Raw genomic sequence first — 19,120 nt, forward strand, 5'->3', positions numbered from 1 at the left:
GGAATGTCCTATTTCTCCAGGAAACATTTGTGCTACCAGAGATCATCTGGAAAATCATTTAAAAATCAAGAAGGAAGAGAGAGAGATAAATGGAGTGTTTGATAATGAGCTCAGACATTATTCCAGTTCTGGTGAGGAGTTACTGTAGGACGCAAAGGGGACTTCAGATCAGTGGGTCGCAGTCCTGGTCTCTGGGACTCAGAGGACTGGGTGGTTTCTATCCTGCTGGTTCGTTAATTACATTCATCTGGTGTCCAATGTCTAAAAATAGCCCCTATTATATAGCTAAACTGGCAGCACTGGTCCTGAGGGCCAACACTAAAAACCGTTGAGTCTTTGATGGTTTTTGAGGGTACAGTATGTGTCAGGGAATATGACCGAGAATTATAACCCTCATTTTTAAAGTAGTTACTCATATGGTGTCTCAGAGAGAAGTTTTGAGCAAACTGTTTTCATGGAGAAGCATGATTTCTGATTTAAGTGTTTTGTTTTTGGTGCCATTTTCCTTCCATCAATAAAACTTTCATCTATTTTTTCTGTGTGTGTGTGTTTGCCTGTGCTTAGGACTTTGATCGAAGGTCCCTCTTCACTGTGATATCCCAAGGCATTACTCCCAGCAGCCCTTGCTCTCCGTCTCTCACTCCGCTGGCATCACAGCACTACCTGCAGCTTCTTCAGCAGCAGCTACAGCAGCAACAGCAGCACACACAGGTGGCCGTTGCACAGGTATGAAACGGACGCTGACAATCATATGATAAAACACATAATGGCCAAATTGGAAAATATTTATGAACCCCGTACTGTATTATACTTAAATTACAAACTCAGATTGGTTCTTCTGTAAATTCACAAACATTTCTATTCACTTTTTCAGCACTTATATGAATGGAATTTCTTATCGTCTTTTCTCTTTTCATAATCTTGCATTGATAGGCTAATTTAAAAATAATAGTGTCTGTTTAGAGTGGGGATCAACAGAACAACTATTAAAGTTCCCCTCCGATCAAAAAGACGTTTTGTTTATTGTTACTTCAGTTGGATGTTTGAGCTTCACTGTGCAGAATGATGTAAGTGCAGAGTTTGACACCAGGGGGCTGTTTTCACATTCATCTGTCGAAAGTGGAAAGTTTTGATGTGCTCATTGAAATTCTGGGTTCAGCGTTTCAGCACGTACCTGCGAGCAGGATTCGTGACATCACCACTAGTTTGGAGCCAATTGTGATTCCGGTATTCAGCTTACACAAGTGTGATGTGGAAACTTGAAGCCTCCAGTGCACAAACACTGAGAAGTAGGAGACATTGTATGTCCAGCCGTTGAACTTTTGAAATTAACATTTTCAACGAGGGAGAAAGGAGTAGATGTATTTTAAGCACTTTAATGAGATAATTGGAACTTTTTTTGTGGAAGAATATATATATTAGACACATTATTATTCAAAGTAGGGTGTTTTACATACATCTTAAAACCTGGCTTTAGGGGATCTTTAAATAAATGAAACTTGTTACTGTGGTAAAAGTCAGTTTATTTACCATTATACCCAGTTTCTGACAGCCAGTTGATCCTAATTTATGTTGTGGATTTACCTAATCCATTATGGCATGAATTATTGAACATTATTTGGCTTATTCAGTAATGGTAACTTGAATATTTGCTCTGTCACAGCTTGTGAAAACCTACATGGAGCATTTCATAAAATTAAACTGGAATTATTTAATCAAATGCACGTTTAATTCTTTCTCCCATGAAGGCCACACACACACACACAAACACAGTTTTTGTTGCAGTCTTGTCACAATATTGACATTTATTTCACCACTGGGAAATGATTCAGACTAATTAAAACAATTAGAAACACATACAGGAGCTTGTTTTTGTCAAATGACAGTCTGTTATTTTAATTTACAGTGTCTCTTACTGATGCTGTCCCACTAGGGGGCAGCACCAACACAGTTATAGAAGGACAGTCAGCGCAGCATTGAAAAACACAATCTATGCTGAAATAAAAATGCACAAACATTTGAAACATAGCATCTCGACATAGTAAGAGATTCATCATGTCCCCTATTTCAAATCTCACAAACGCATATTTACTTTTTATGTTCGATTCGGCTCATTGCACTGGCATAGAAAAATCGACCCCTGCGTTAATGATGTACCTAAATAGCCATCCCATCATTACTTTCAGACCAGTCTTGGGATTATAAATATGGATATGATTTGTCCCCATTATATCATGGATCAAAAGCACATGATGTGGTGGGAGGTGAGTTGAAGTGAAGTTTGAGACAGAAAAATATTTAAAATTCTCACACAAAGACCAAAAGAGTTTCCATTTCCATTCAGTCCGGTCTTTCTTTTCTCTCTCTGTCAATTACAAACATTTTAATGGATTTAGTGTCTTGGTCTTATAAATAAATCTATATAAATCAAATCAGAAGTGCACACACACACAAACACACCTTGCCCTTTGTTTCCACTACAGGTGCAGCTGCTGAAAGATCAGATGGCAGCAGAGACGGCTGCTCGTATGGAGGCTCAGGCCCGTGTCCACCAGCTGCTGCTGCAGAACAGGGACTTACTGCAGCACCTGGCCCTGCTCGTGCAGCAGCTGAAAGAGCTGGAGGACCGCTCCCCAAAAACATCACAAACAGGGCAGCCACAACAGGAACCTCAAGCTAATGGACACAGTAAGTGACTGGTAGGAACAGTGTAATCCCTCAGATGAGCTAAAGTGAGGTCAGGTTCCCTCCGTGTACTGCAGTCCTTCTCACTGCTCACTGCCCTGTTGGCCTGGGGAGGATGTGGACAGTTTTGACACCAACGACGACCCCTCACTAGCTTCCTGCCCGCAAACACTGTTAGTTGTGTTTGATGGGGCAGAAGCACCGCCGCCTCGGATTGAACCCCACTCTGCAGGTGTGCGTGGGTGCCTTCACTTCTGTCTGTACTGAGGATAAAAAAACATGTCCTCCAGGTGTGAGCAGGACCAGTTTAAAGCACTCTTGTTGATGCTATTGAGTTTTTTCTTTTTCCTTTTATGTTGAAGATGTCTTGATCACAGTATCAAAGGAGGCACTTAAGTTACGAATAATCAGGTCTGATGCAAAGCCCTGGACAATTCTTATGCTAAAGAGTGAGACAAAAGGTGAACAAGAGCGCTCAAACATTTTGAAGAATCTGCATTGCATAAAAGCATCTATAAATTCTCAAATTTCCATCAAAAAATACAACTTTCTTTGTTCATATGGCTAAGCTAATTTCAGATCTTACTATCTAAATGTTACATGCTCATTGTTAACTGTTTTATACTATATATTCATTTGTGGAAAACAAGTTTGCTGTATATTATAATAGAGCTGAAATGATAAGTCAATTTGTTGATCAACAGAAAAGGAATCAGCAACTATTTTGATAATTGAATAGTCGTTTTAGTCGTCGTTTAAGCAAAAATGCAAAACATTCACTGGCTGCAGCCTCTCAAATGTGAGGAATTGAAGCTTTTCTGTGTCATACATGATAATAAACTCTATATCTTTGGATTTCGGGCTTTACAAAACAAGACGTCATCTTGGGCTTTAAAAAATTATAACAGGCATTTTTAACTTTTTTCTGACATTTTATAGACAAAACAATGAATGGAGAAATCAAGAAAATAATCCAGATTACTCAATAATGAACATAATCATTAGTTGCAGCTCTATATTATAGTAACAAGACTAAGAGTCTAAAGTCATGCTAGTAGGTCTGTGAGACTAGGCTTAGGCACAGTGGTGCTCTGAGTTAAATGCTAACACATTTTAATGCTAACATTTGCTAAAAAATACAAAAAAAACCCTAAACACAAGTTATTTTTCCAGATATTTGATTATAAACCAAAGTATTGGACCAAAAACAAAACATAAAATTGGCCTTAAGATAACAGTAGATGAAAAGGGATCATCAAAGTTATTACAATTCATCCTGAGGGGGGCATGACTGTGTGTACCAAATTTCATGGCAATCCATCCAATAGTCGTTGAGACATTTCAATCACAAATGTCAACCTCATGGTGGTGCTAGTGGAAACTTCAGAGGATCACTAAAGTCAGTAAGACTCATCCTCTGGGGATCATGAATGCCTGTTCAAAATTGTCATATTAATCAATCCTGTAGCTGTTGAGATATTTAAGTTTGGACCAAAGTGGTGGACGGACCGTCCAGCCAACTGACCGCTATTTCTATCCATAGAATAGTTGTTCTGATTACTGAAAACTTACTGGAGAAATTGGGAAAAAAAAAAGACTTTGAAATGATTTTATATGAGCCTGAAAAGTAAAATTGAGCCACGTTTAACCCCACAGTGTATTACACACCACGTTCCTTTGTGTAACAAAATGTGTGTAATAATTTAATGTTACACACAACAGCATCTCTTTCCTTAACTAACAGCAGGTTATATAATCGTTGTGGATTTAAAACTGCATTCTGTCAGCATTATCTCACACTCACAGACTTCGTGCACAGTGAGAGTTTTGATTGTGTTAACAACTTTTATTTTCGTACACACACACACACACACACTTTGTCCCAAAGGAGGATTTTTGGAGGCGGATTGTATTTACAGCAGCTAAAGGAACGGTCAGTCTTGCCAAAAACAATAATGGATAGCATACACACACACACACACACACACACACACACACACTGACTTACACACACAGTGGGCAGAGCTGTGTGTGAGTTTGCGTATGTATGAATCTGCGTACATATTGAATGTGTTTTTTAACGTGTGTGTGTGTGTTTGTGTGTACGTTTCAGAACTGACACATCATGTTTCACGCTTGTATTAATCACATTAGTCCTTCTGATAGAAAAAGCTGATCTTGCTAATCGGAGACATGGCTGGCCTAAGTGCTGCAGTTGGTGCAGTGCCAACTCCTTTCTGTAATGAGAGTCAGCACTTACAGAGATCTTTAGTAAGACACAGAGGCATAAAAACCAAAAGGGCAACAAGTTGGCTGTGGTTGACACTTCTCGTTATCTTTACTTGTCTTTATCTGTGACATTCTGTTAATTTGTGTTATCTGTCTGTTCCAGATGGCCAACAGTCTCCATGCAGCTCAGTTTCTACATCAGCAAAGGCTCTGTCTCTGAATCTGAAGAATCACTACAGCCAGACCCTGGACCAGCTCATCACCTCCACGCCCGCATGGCCGCTCCAAACCGCACCCCTCTCCCCGAGCCAGGTGGACTGTGCCGAGTCCTACCTGAACCTGCTCAACCTGGAGAACAGCAGCAAACCGGCTGCCTCAGTCAACGGAGACGTGGACCCCTTCATCAGGGCCAACGGGATAGCTGATAACAAGGAGAGCTCCTGCAATGAGGTCGTCCCGTTCACGTCGAGAAACTCCGCCAACATGGATGAAAAGTAAGCCGTCTGTTCTCATGTTTGTACACAGAGAGAAAACAATGTTAGTACTCTACAGCCGCACAGAAGTAACACTCGCACCGTGTAGTGTAGGCAGATTATTTTGCAATGAAGCCATTACACATTGAAGTGCTCCTGACGTGGTACCAGTCAGTTTGTGTTTGAGGTAACCAGGGCTGCACAGTGACATACACAGCCTGTAGCTTTTAGTGTTATTAGTGGAGAACAGCACAACTCAGCAGAAACAGCCTCCAGCTAATGAAAGTGTGACTGTAATCAGGGGATTACAGAACATGGGGAGAAAAGGGTTTGGGGTTAGACAAACAAAGAAGGGATCAGGTTTGAGGTTGAAAGAGAGAATCAGAAAAGCTTATGAGAGAAAGATTTAAGAAAAACACAGAAACTCCATCCCAGTGTTTCTATTTTTTGAAATAACTCATTTTGAGAAGCCATTAAAATAAGCGTCAAGAGGAAAAAACACAGTAAATGGAATGAATTTCTTTGGAATAATTTATGTATGAGTGTGCTTTTTTTTCTTTTCAGGGATGTTAAAAGTTCTATTTCTCGCTGTCTTACACATTTTATCTTGTAAAGTGCTTTTCCTATTGTACCTTCACCAGTTTGACTTGATGGCTAAATTCTCTGGCAGGCATACACAAGCTCAGTGATACACAAGCTGCCTTTACATTGAATGCATATATGGAGTATGTAATTACTTTTTAATGAGCTTTTAATCTCCTTAAAGCCATCACATAGACCAGCTATGTGGGGAAAAAAAACACACACATTTACGACATAAGATCAAGCAGGACAAACTCTTCAGTCCTTTTCCTTTCATCCCCCCCTCCCTTTCTCTCTCTTTTAATTTGCCTCTGCTCTTGCCTCTTTTTTTTTTTCCATCTCTCTCTGAAAGCAATCCCCAGCGAAATCTCCAAGGAGAGCATGTTAAAGTTGATTTCAAAACAGACAAGGAGGAAAAATAAGGAGTTGGAATTGACTCAGAGGTGCAGTGTGTATTTGGCGTGCTTGTGGATGTTGTAATTTTGTATGTCTACTTTGTTTGCGTGTGTTTGTCAGAGTCTACAGCTTTAGTCTCTACAGCCAAACTCACATCCTGTGGTTTCCTGCAGCACAGATTCCCAGCCAATCCAAGCTACCCATCCCTTCACAACCTGAAACCCTACCCCACTACATATGTCAGAATTTTTTTTTTTTTTTTTTTTTTACATAAGCAAAGAGGGAAAAAAATAAAAGAGAAAGACAAAAGGGAACTTCCAAAGAGAGGAATCTTGTTACTGTACATTTCCATCTGAACATTGGTTTCATCTGGGAGTTTATTGTGTGCCAGGCTCAAAAAAAGACCTTTCCCCTTCATTTGTAATTATGTAACAACCAGCATCTTTTTTTCTGTCTGCCACTCTTCCTTCCTCCTGAGCCTCCATGCCCCATCACATGTTCTGTGTCAAAGGCTTAAAAAAAAAGTGCAGTAGCTTAGAAATATCCCACCAGGACATTTTATGTTCTTTTTTTAAAGCGACTTTTCCGTCTCTGTGCCATCCTCCACCTCTTTTATCGCTCTTTTGTTTGCCTTCTCTCCTGTGAGTGACATCATCTTTATCTAAATAGTAATCATAAAATTTTATGCTTGGCTTATACACAAATGGCATGTTAAAAAAAAATGAAAAAGTCAAGTTATTACATCACAGAAAACACAAGTTTGAATTAGTAGTGATAGATCTTTTCATCTCACTAAAGCTTAGGAAAAATAAGAAGAAAAAAAAATGTGAGGGTGGGAGAAATGGAAATTTCAGCTGTGTTTATGTGTTTCCCTCCGCCAAACTCTTTTGCATTACCTTTGGCGCAGTCAGACTCCTGTACCCGCCCTCCCCCATCGCACTGCAAATTTTATTGCTTCCATTTGCTTTTGTTTTCTGGATTTCCCCAGCGAATCAATGTTTACAGCCTGAGTGGCCTTATTTTATGTTCTGCAAACTGCCAGACAGATATTTCTCTGCCATCCTGTCTCACCGTCTCTCTTCCTCCATTTCTTTGTCTTGCCTCAGCTCAAGGCTCCCATGACCCCCCACACACCCACACACCCCTCTTGGGTCCAGGGCTATTATTAATTATTAGTGTAGTTTAGCTTTAAAGGGGACATATCGTGCTTTTTTGTGATTTTCTGTTATTTTTATAATGTTTTTAATGTTGTTGGACTGGTCTATGTTAAACATCCAATGAGCCTTGGCTTCAGTCTGCTCTGAACATTTCATTTTGCCTTTGTTGCTAAGGTTGTACACGTTGTCCATTTGCATATTTCAGATCGGATTCAGGCTTGAACTTGTACGGATGTACATGAAATCCTACTACTGCTCCTTGTTTATGTAGCCTCTGGAAGCTGGCCAATCAGAATAGAGTGGGCTCATCGGAGGGGGGGGCCTTAAAGGATCAGTGTGTAAGATTTAGTGGCATCTAGCAGTGAGGTTGCAGATTGCAATCAAATTAATGCACTTCCCCTCACCCTCCCCTTCTAAGCGTGTAGGAGAATCCACGGTGGCCACGAAACTAACGAAAAACACGAAAGGCGACGGGAAAAGAGACAGCAGCTAAAACAGCCTGTTTCAGACAAAGGCTGAACTGAGGGGCTAAATAAAGTGCCAGTTTTTTGAACTGTAAATCAAGCAAAGATATTCCAGAATATAAATATAGACCTGGAAACATGCATCAAACGTCCCCTTTAAATCACACAGGAAACATTTTCCAACATGGACCATACTATAACCATATGTGCTCCCCAGCTGGCCCTAGACTCTACTCTTATATGATCATTGCATATCTGGCATTGTACTGAACAATATATCTAACCAAGTAGTGAATTACTGTACACAACAAACACAGAAATCCAAGAAGGATCCAAACAGGATGTAATAGTAGACTTAAAATATACTTTGTGGGCATAACATTGAACTGCAACATTTTGAGTCATCAACCTCTTTATTGGACACATGCCCACACAGAAAAAAACAGACACATATGGTGACCGACTTACAGTATATGAACACCTAACTATATATTATTCACAAGTGAGTCATGTTTTCCTCTGGTGTTTGGTGTTATAGACACTCTTTCCTTCTGTCAGCATTGTATGTTGCATAATCACATTTCCTGACCTATCTTGTGATTGTCCCGTTCCATCTATCCTTTTTTTTTTGTTTTGTTACGTTTTCCCCTCTTCATCATTAATATTATCATTTGTGTCAGACCTGCACCAGCAGCCTTGTCGGCCAGTAATTTAATAGCACAGATGTGTAATGGATGATGTTTCCAGGCGTTTGGGCGGAGCTGGTTCTGTCAGCTGGATTTATACACTACTACACGCCGTTGTTCAGAGATAGAAACTGTTGATTTGAAGAGGTTTGCTGCAAGATTTATCTGTGTTCTGAGACTGATGCCGGACTTAATGCAGTACCTGGAGAGCTGGAAATTCAGCCTGTCAGTCACTGAATAATGTTTGACAGGAACTCTGTCAGGCAGGGTTGATCTTTAGAACATGATTGCTTGAATTTTGAAGTTTTGCAGACACTCTCCAGTTCCCGTAGACTCTCACGTTCATCCACCTACATGTTCAAACATCCCACACGCACTCTCAGATGGGTGCTGTGTGTTAATTTACAAAAGAAAGATGCTTTTGCCAGATTTTAGTGAAAACCTCCTACTTGTTTCTTTCATATGATGTTGCTTAACAGTTACAACTGTTAGTTTGTGTGTCTTTGTCTGTTTGTCTCAAAGGCTTAAAGGTAAAAGAATTTATAGATAACACTTTCTTTCAGAGACGTGCCTAAATAGGAAGATAAAAATGTTTTATTGACATCTTTTATTTGTCTCTGAGCTCCTGCTGGTTGTTTTTGAAATGAGAAAGCGTTGCTATTTTTTCATGCTACTCTGTTGATTGCTCTGCTTTGTTTGTGTTTATTGAATGGTGAAGTAACAAAGCATGCTGTGATTATGAGTCATATACTGCACTCACCATGGGAGGTTTGTCTTAACTTCTAAAACACCTTTGCTGCTTTGGTCTCTATATTGATTTCCATGTAACATTTAATTAGCCCAAGAATAAAACAAGTGTCGTCAGTGAAAAGCCCAACACACATCTCTAACATTAAAACAGGAGGGACCATACCAGTGGTTTTATAATGTTTTCATCCACCAACTACAAACTACCCTACCCAAGACGTCATTGATTTGAATTCATTTTAGTGAAAAAGTACAAAGCTAGAAAATCCATCACAGTGAACATCATTGCAGTTAGTTCCATTACCATCTTGTGGTGATTTAGGTGTTTGTTGGAAGCTCTTATATCTGAGACTTGAGAGTTGGCAGCAAACAGCATTGCATTTCTGAACTACTGTTATCAGAAAATAAAACCTGGAAAACAGAAAATAAGAAAACACGAATGTTTAAAAAGGATAGAGTAAATTTTGTAGTTTTTTCATTAAAAAGGTTGTTGGCAGTCATGTTAGATTTTCTTGTAAAACCAGCTGGGAATAATTTTTAAATGCCACTTTGACACTCAAAAAAATCAGACTAGATTTTCTGTCTCTTTACTGCTCAATAAATTAAGTATTTTAGTGCACTAAAATTAGTAAAAACCAATGGAAAACAGTTAGCAGTAATGTTAATTATACTGGACTTGAAGTTAAAGCCACTGTGTTTAGGATGTTTTGTGTTATATGTAGAAGAAATTCTGATGGCACAAGTTATAGTTTGTAGAAAAATGAGTCAATCCTATTGAGAATGGCTGCAGTTTACAGTATATGTTGCTTTAAGCTCCTGGGTTTAAACGGATGGAGGGGCACACACACAATGTACATAAAGACAATTTTTATTTGGATACCACCAGCTGGGAAAAGTTAGAAAATTTTCAAATACAATTTCCAGTTCATGCACCTTGAATGGATTTATAGTTTACAGGAAAAGCCTCTAATGATGCATAGTTTTGTTTTCAAGAGGGTCCTGAGAAGTTTTTACATTTTACCAGCTATTAGGTGGTGCATACAGAGAAAAAAAATGACATATAATAAATAAAAACAATAACAAAATCGGTGTCATGAGATTAATTGGTAATTATAAAAATAAACATTAGAAGCAAGAGCAACTTGATTTTAAATCAGAAATAAGGCTAGTTTTGAGGTTAAAAGAGGTTATGGATTTAATGTGTGATGGTCAATAATTCAAATCAAAGGGAGCCTTAAAACAGAGTGGGTTTTTTTATCCGTGTCTAGAGAGACTGAGGATCAGAGAGGCAAAGCTGCTCAGAGTGTCTTAACAAATACTTTGAGGTAAATGGCTTTAAGAACTGTTTTAAATGAACAGGGCAATTGAAATTAATGCATTTACAAATGCATATGAACCAGTGAAAGTTTCCTCTGGGTGCAAAATAAACCTACATAAATTATTGTAAACAACATTTAAAGGTATAAAATGGGAGTAATACTGTGATACACCAATATCCGCATAATCCAAAATGGGATGAGATTTTAATTTATACATATTTGTGTCATCTGCATACGGAGTGACCTTTGGGAGATGCCTTTAACCTATAATGGATTGATTTCCATTTAATAGAACATTGTTTTCTGTTAAGAATATATGAATTAAAGCTGGAGTGCGGGACTTTTACATATAAGTGAACATCCGTTATATTCAAGCCCCTGCCAAATGAGTTCACACAATACTGATTAAGCCTATCACCAACAGATAAATGTCTTTGTGTTTCACAGTATACCAAGTTTTTAAATCTGGTGTCTCTGGTGATTTTCCCATGCTGGCTGGCTAACTTCTGGTTCCGCTAACTTGACTATGTAACTATTTACTCTCACTGCCAGAAGCGGAAGAAAAAAGTTCCGCACTGCAGGTTTAAACTCAAGCAAAGCAAATTGAGACAGGCCAATAAAATGGACTAAAACCTGCTAAATCAATGATGTAGTCCTTACATACTGTAGCTCCGTGATACTCTGTAGTCTAACTGTTGCCTCTCTTTGGTACAGGTGCGAGGACCCTCTTCTGCTCATCCTCCTCCTCATCTAATCATCCATCATTTTCCAATCAGATACCATTAATTCAGTCTTTCATTCCGTTCAAACAAACTGAACCCCAAGAATAACACCTAATCAGCAGCCGCTGCTTAAAACCCACAGCTCATGCTTTCCATCACCCCGTCCCCTTCATCGTTCGCTGCACCAGCCTGCCTCTCCCTAGAAGCCTGGGGAGCTCTCTGCCACTGCCTAGCCCCCTTCCTCTCATCCTCTTCCTCCTCCTCCTCCTTCTCTTCTCCTCTCTGCCCCCTTCTCCTCTCTCTATGTGAGTATTACTCATGATAACCAGCATGTGGAACTAGTGTCTGTGGCACAAGCATGGGACTGGGCATGTGGTGGGTGAACAGTGTGGGTGTTTGCTGGCTCGTGTGTTGCTCTCACCAGTGATTTCTCTGCTAATGACTACATAATAACCTCCATTTACATGCGGATGTGGCTTTGCAAATTCTTATCCACATTAGCATCATGATAATCAGTGAGTCGCACATGTCTCATGCACGGTAGCACTGTCTGTGTTTTCCACACTTTGCTGGACAGTGAGGTCTTGTTATATTTCCCATACTTTTGTGAGAATAGAAGAGATGCTGTTGTTAAGATTCGGTATTATATTGTCAGTGGAGGTTCAACCTGAACAGTAAACTGTCAGGGCAGTGGTAGAAGAGAAGTACCTCTTGATGCACACTCACTGTCTTACAGTGGAGTGTGTCTGAGTGCTTGAGTTTGATTGTGTGTGCACAAAAACGTTTTTTTTTGTCAAGTGCATGTTTTGCTTTACCAAATTACCTTCTTCCAAATGGAGAATGTAATAAAGCCAGCCTCAGGCATACCTCATCAGTGGTCTCACATACTGTTTGATGCACATTTGACCAGCAGCCAGTAGAAGAGCAGTGTATGGAAATAAACTCAATCAGTTTTATGGCTGGTAATAACTGACAAACATAGTCTTTTAACAAGTTATTGGAATCCTACATTCGACCAGAACAAAACTGTATCCATAAAAATATGCCCAAAAGACAAACAATATGCAAATAAGGATGATGTAAAAAGAATAATGTGACTTTTTTTAGGCCTTGTATATTACACATCTTGCTGTTCAGCAACTTATTCTCAGAGCTTCTCATCCACAACTAAGTGCACCAATCTAAAAAACATGAAGTAATCTTTTTTTTTAAGTTTTTAACTGCAATGCCACAAAATTAAAGACAACCCAATACATTGCTCACTATGATGGATATCACAAGCAAATTTCAAGTCCCTGCAAGTTAATTTTCATTCCAAGTGGCTGCCTAAATGGTAAATGTAGGAATTCAGAAAATCTTCTTTTGCAATAATATGAAATATACATGATGTCGTAAATGTTCTGACAGAGACAAGCTCCTGATAATCTCCTTTAGTTAGAGAGCTTCTGTTGTATACTTTCTCACGGTATAATGAGCACAGGAAGATCTGAGCACTGTGGGCTATGTCATTATCTAGAATATGACACCAGTCCTTAACCTTAAGGATTTAAAGGCTCTGTGGTCTGTTAGGAGCATAAAATCACATTTTTCTAGTCAAAGCAAGTAATCTGATATCTCTAATATTGTACAGTTCTAAAGAGCATACACAAAGAAAGTAAAATGTAGATGTTAAACCTCGAAATAGCCTTCACATTGTTGTTATTTGTCACTGAGAGACTGCAATTTGTACAGTATATTTTTATAACATGTCAGAGGCTCATTTTTTATATAGCTGTGTCGGACAGAATTTCCAAAATAAATAGACTGGAAAAGAACAGCCAAAGGAAAGCAAGCACCAGCACCAGCGACTGAGATGCATGGCAGGTAGGCTGAATGAAACTAGAGGGAGATAAATAGGGAGACAAAGATGGAGTTATAAAGGGGGAGGTACGAAAATGTAAAGAAAAAACACAGGAGAGGGAGACAGGGCAGGGAGGGGTGTCACTGTGACAGAAAAGTGGACTGCTGAGTCAAAGTTATGATAATGAGACCGAGAAGAAAAGAGGCAGCCTGCTCCTTGATCCAGCTGCAAATACATCTCTGGAACACCACAACTTGGCAACACACACACATTCAAAAATAAGCACTAGAAACCGCAGCAGAATCAAGCTTTAAATTGTACTGTTTGCCTGTATAAGCCACAAAGAAACTATTACCCAGGGGGAGAAAACAATAGAAGTATTCAAATATCCAAGGGTTTCATTTTGATTTATGGGGCACAGTGTGGGCTACTCTAACATTCAATGTCACATCCTTATCCTCAAATTCAACAAAAAATGTGTTCTCAGGAAAAAATGTAAATGGGAGCTGAGACATCAACAAGTCTATCAATACACACAGATTTACAGCATAGTCATTGAAAGAAGCTTAATAGCTTAATTTTGGTTCAACTGAGCGGTAAATCCAAACAAACAAAATCGTAATTATTAGATTTAAAAATATTGAAAGGTCTCCATGCAGGCTTGACAGTACAATTGGCAGTGTTGACAATATTGTATTGTATTTCTGAGCCAAGCCGCTACTTTGCTAGTAACCTCTAGTTAGATAGCGAACTACAGTATCTACCTAAAAACTGTTAATCTTTACTGTTAAACTGTTAATCTTTGACTAGTTATTTTCACTAATTATGTAGGATAGCTGAATACATAGATAATGTTTAATATCTTTTCAGTGTATCATATCATGTCCTCAGTAGACATGTTAACTTAGTAGTAAATAATTAATAATGGCTGCATTCCATTCAGGTATGTAAGTTCATGCTACATTGCTATGGCTTACTGGGACACCTAATAAGTATGATACCAGTCTTTTCCTGCCCATGGTAAGATAAAAAAAAAACCTATTACACTGAAAATTTTGTGCAGTTAAGTTTTTGACAAGCTAACAAAAGTAACAGTTTTACTTGTAGTTTATAAGAAACATTTTTAGATAACAAACTATGCTAAATCACACACAAGACAAACAACTGAGACACACGCTAGCAGCTCTTTGTAACTGTGCTTAGGCACAGCGGTCCGTTGAGCTAAATGCTAACATTAGCATGTTAACATTATCACTGTTAGCATCTTAAGTTTAGCAGATATAATGTTAAACATGTTCAACATCTTTATTTGGCATTTTAGCATGCTATCATTTGCCAATTGTCACTAAACACAAAGTGCAGCCATTGCTGATGAGAATGTCATTAGTTTTACGGGTATTTGGTTGCAAACCAGTGTCGGACAAATACATTTTTTGACCTGACAATGACGATAGATGAAAAGTGAAGGCTTCACTGAAGTAATTACAACTTATTCTAAGTGAAACATGAACACCTGTACCAAGTCTCATCTCATTCCATCCAATAGTTGTTGAGACATTTCACTCAAAACCAAAAACATAGAGGAAAGGTTAGGGTTTTAGTTATTAAGATTCATCCTCTCAGAACCACAAATTTCTACATATATAAAATTTGATGGTAATCTATTCAGTTGTTGTTGACAGCAGATAGATAAGTAGTTGATATTTCAGTCTGGACCAAAGTGGACCAGTTAACAAGCATCCTGAAAACTAATGATACAGCTTGTGACATTGGGGTCAGTGGAGGTTAACTCAACCCCACAGTCCTGTATGTTCTACTCTGTTTGTTAGTATTGCAAAAGAGGATAATTAGCTCTGGGGATGGTTTCCCTGTACAATTACAAGAAGCCTGTAGTTGTCAACACCATCCTCATACAGAGGCAGAGCCAGTAAGTATATCAGCAAGTCACATAAATTCATTACTGAGACCAGGATTCAACCACAGAGCCGATTTCACAGCGGAGCAAAGTTAGCAACCACCAGTGTAATGTAAATGGGAGGAGTCCAGGAGGAAGCGAGGCTTGTTAGCGGGTGTGTGTCAGGGCTCATTTTCCAAAAGAATGGCTGTGATTGTGCGTGTATGTGCGCACTGGTGCTTGTCATGGCATTACTGTGGTACAATCAGAGAGGCTGCGATGTAGCTATTTCTGGTGTCTGTGTGAGGAGGGGAAAGCCTGCAGCTCTTTCCTCGCTTCCTCACCCCCCTCCCCGCCCCACCACTCTTTTTTCTTTGGCTCCCTTTCTTTCCCCATCCCTCTATTTTCTCATCAGGGGAGCTGTGGGATGTAGATAAGTCCCCAGACACCCGAAACAACAGGAAGCCAGAGAGAAAGAGAGAGTTACTGTCTTGTCTAGTAACAGCTTACGTCACAGTGCGCTCAGTTTAATGGGTTAAAATGTGAAAACCGGCTCAAGGCTTCATGCTCCTGCTTAGTGGAGAGAAATGATTAAATTGAATCTAAATGAGCAAAATAAGGACGTACTGTTCAATTCTCTAGATGTTAACCAATAAAGGCATTTTGTCAGACTTCACTAACCAGTGCTTCTTCTCTCACTGGCAGGTGTAATCAAACAATTCCCAAACTCGACCCTCCTCCACCCTCCATGAACCGCAAGCGGGCCAGCAGGACCTTGTCTCCAGGGTCAGACGTCACATCTGCGCCCACGCCTGTAGAGGTCATCACTAATGATGGGGCTCCCAGCCGCAGCAGCAGCCTCTCATTCCCAGACATCACCCCTAGCTCTCTCTCATCCGCTGATTTCCATTCCCTCAGCAACGGCGAGAGCAGCTCCTGTTCGGCCAGCGAAGACTCGGGCGTCCGCTCGGAGACCAAGTCCCTGCTGTCGCCCCTGCGTGATGACGATGACCTGTTCGGGGACCGCGGGACGTTTTTAACAGCCTCTAGCAGCTGTGACAGTCCCCCCGAGGAGAGAAGTGAAGCAGTTCTCTCTCCCACTGAGTCATATCCCGCTGAGCCCCAAACCCTCACCACACATTCGGACACTAATGAGCACCAACTGCCCTTCTCCTCTCCCATGAATGACACCTGCCTTCACATCAGTTTTTCTGAGGATGAGCTGCTGGAGAACAACCAGGAAGACCCTAATGTCCCACAGCGAAGTTAGGAGGATGAGCTGATGGTCCCCTTGAGACCTTTCACTATGTTCTTCAATCAGCTTTTAATGCAATACTTACTTTCAGATGCTCTTATGTTTGCACTGGGCTCCATTTCAGGACCTTTAATTATTCCGTCCACTTGTGGCACAGTACAGACATAGCATATACCAGTTACTGAAAAATTATCTATTGTATAAATTATTAGCCAATGGACAGATTTAGTATTTTTGTAATGAAAATAATGATCTAATTTACTTTTTAGTGACTAGAATGTTAAGCCGAATACATGTAGCAATTCTTGCACTGTTAAGTCACATAATTTACCGTAGAATTCAAAGCCAATGAGGGAACACGTTTTATTTTTGCTAGTAGTCAACATTAAAACATTCTTTTGTATGATGCTTTGCTGTGGTGCAAACTTGTTGTGGAAATACCATTTTCTGCAGATTTCACAGAGTGATATGCGACTATCATGCTTCCACATAACGCTGGTGATGTTGGGAAGAGCCTCGCCTTCTGCAAAGCACCTGACTGGACGATGGGTGGAAAGAAAGGAACAAGAAAGTCAGATAAAGGAAAAAGGGGAAGGATAGAAGTGAGCAGATTTAGTTATTTGTTGGTTTATACACATCCACTTGTGGCTGTGTATGTCTTTGTATTATCAGAGTTCAGTGGGATTTAGAATGTTTTTATGCTACTTGTATTTTGGGTTTTTCAGACATGTAGGCCTCAAAGCAGCGCTGGAGAAATTTATGTAAAGGGATTTTGCATTCTGTATTGCATTTGATTAGTTGTTTGGTCTACAAAATGTCAGAAAATGGTGAAAAATGGTCCTCAAAGGTCTTCTTTTGTCCAGACCCACAGTCCACCACTCAAATATATTCTGTTAACTATCATAGAAAACAGAAAATATTCACATCTGAGAAGCTGGAATCAGACAATCTGGACATTTTTCTCTTAAAGAATGACTCAAAACGATTTATCGATTATCAATAGTTGTTCATTAATGTAATAGTTCAGCTCTTATACAGTGAGCTAACAGCCATGAAAGCTTTGGATTACACCTGCCTGATTTGAGGGTCTATTAGGAAAAGAACCCTCACATTCAATAGGAGGATCATTAGTGAGTCATTGGTTGGCTGATGGATTTTCTCTTTTCTGCCTCTCTCAGTGTGAAATAAGGAATGACCATCAATAATTTAGAGTTCAGGGTAAATTAGACTGACATTGTTGCATGCATCATATGCAGTATATTGTGTTTTTGTGTGTGTAGCTTAATCTAAATGTAGGGGACATTGTACAGTATATCAATATAATATATTGCTAACACAACATATCAATAAACAACAACTGCCATTGTTCTCGAATGTAGAAAACAACAATAGAGATTCATCTGTTACCCTCGACAGAAAATTCAATTTTGATAATCGATTCATTGTTTAATTTGCTAGTTTTTCAGATTTTCTTTAAATGACAGTTTCTTTGGGTTTTGGATTCTTGGTCAGACAAAACAAACAATTTGAAAACATCACCTTAGGCTTGTTTCAGGTGTTTCTCACTGTTTTCTGACATTTTATAGATCAAGCAATTAATCGATTGATTGAGACAATAACCTGCGGATGGAGTGATAATGAATATAATCATTAGTAATCATGTAGCTGTTCAAATGTATTTATTCTTTTTACATGCATGTAGCAATATTCTACTGCGTTGTAAATATTGCTGTATTCAATGAAGCGTACTGTTGTAACCTATGACAGGTAGAAGTGGTAATAAATGAACGCGAGAAGAAAAGCAGCTGAGGTGTGAGGAGAGCGATGGTGTTAAGGTGCAGGTGTAAAACGCCCACAGGCAAAGCTTTTTACACCCTGAGACGAGGCTTTTCTCAACATCACGTGACAGGGAGCTGTAACAGCAATAACACATGGATGGAAAAATAATAATAAAGAGGAATAGTTGAATAAATTCACTTATGTGTTCTTTTTTTATGACTTTTATGACCCAGATTATGTTTGTATTATAAGCAGAAAACCACAGTATTAGACAATTACAATAACTGTTGGTGTTCAAAGGAACCATTTCTCACTTTACTCTTAAAATCACTGTATTTATTTTACCTGATGGCTTCTTTGTTGATGTATTTATGCTTCTATGTAATTTCCCATAACTGCAGCACATAATTTTACCCACTGATGGAGTTGAATGCATTGTGGAAAGATCAGGTTTTAAATAGTAAAGCATTCACATATAGTATTCAAGTGAAGCTAAGGACATAATAACTCGCAGCTCATAGCTGGTTTCAAACCAGGGAGTGACAAAGCCACCACAGGCACATTGAAAAAAGAAACTGTTTCGCTTCATGTCTCTGGTTTAAATTGGAACAAGTATTATCTGTCTGCCCTCTGCCCCTTTTACTCCCTGCATTACTTATGTCTTCTTAAATTCACATTTGGTATTAAAAATTCATGTCTCTCAAACTCTTTCCTGTAACATTTTCAAGGCACGTTGAGACTTTCTGTCACGTCCTCTGAGTTGCTCTGCTCCTGAGCTGCCTTTCGAAGGTGAACTGTTTCTTCTCTGTTGTCCCTGAGCCCGCAAAGCTCGCCTCTGCAGTGTACACTGTCGCTGCAAGGCAGGAACAGGTGACTGACAGGCTTAATGTGT

General features: G+C 39.4%; 1 protein-coding gene across 1 annotated transcript in view; it reads left to right on the forward strand.

Annotated features, from left to right (window-relative positions):
* Positions 1–18,425, forward strand: part of si:dkey-34e4.1 (carboxyl-terminal PDZ ligand of neuronal nitric oxide synthase protein) — a 58,802-nt gene extending 40,377 nt beyond the window's left edge. The window contains exons 8-11 of the mRNA XM_044334267.1: positions 565–726; positions 2,484–2,688; positions 5,078–5,408; positions 15,900–18,425. Coding sequence (XP_044190202.1) covers positions 565–726; positions 2,484–2,688; positions 5,078–5,408; positions 15,900–16,464 — 1,263 coding nt within the window. The 3' untranslated portion in view covers positions 16,465–18,425. The remainder of the gene's footprint in view (positions 1–564; positions 727–2,483; positions 2,689–5,077; positions 5,409–15,899) is intronic.
* Positions 18,426–19,120: the final 695 nt, after the last annotated feature.

The sequence above is a fragment of the Thunnus albacares genome, chromosome 18, assembly GCF_914725855.1.
Source record: "Thunnus albacares chromosome 18, fThuAlb1.1, whole genome shotgun sequence".
NCBI classification, from domain to species: Eukaryota; Metazoa; Chordata; class Actinopteri; order Scombriformes; family Scombridae; genus Thunnus; species Thunnus albacares.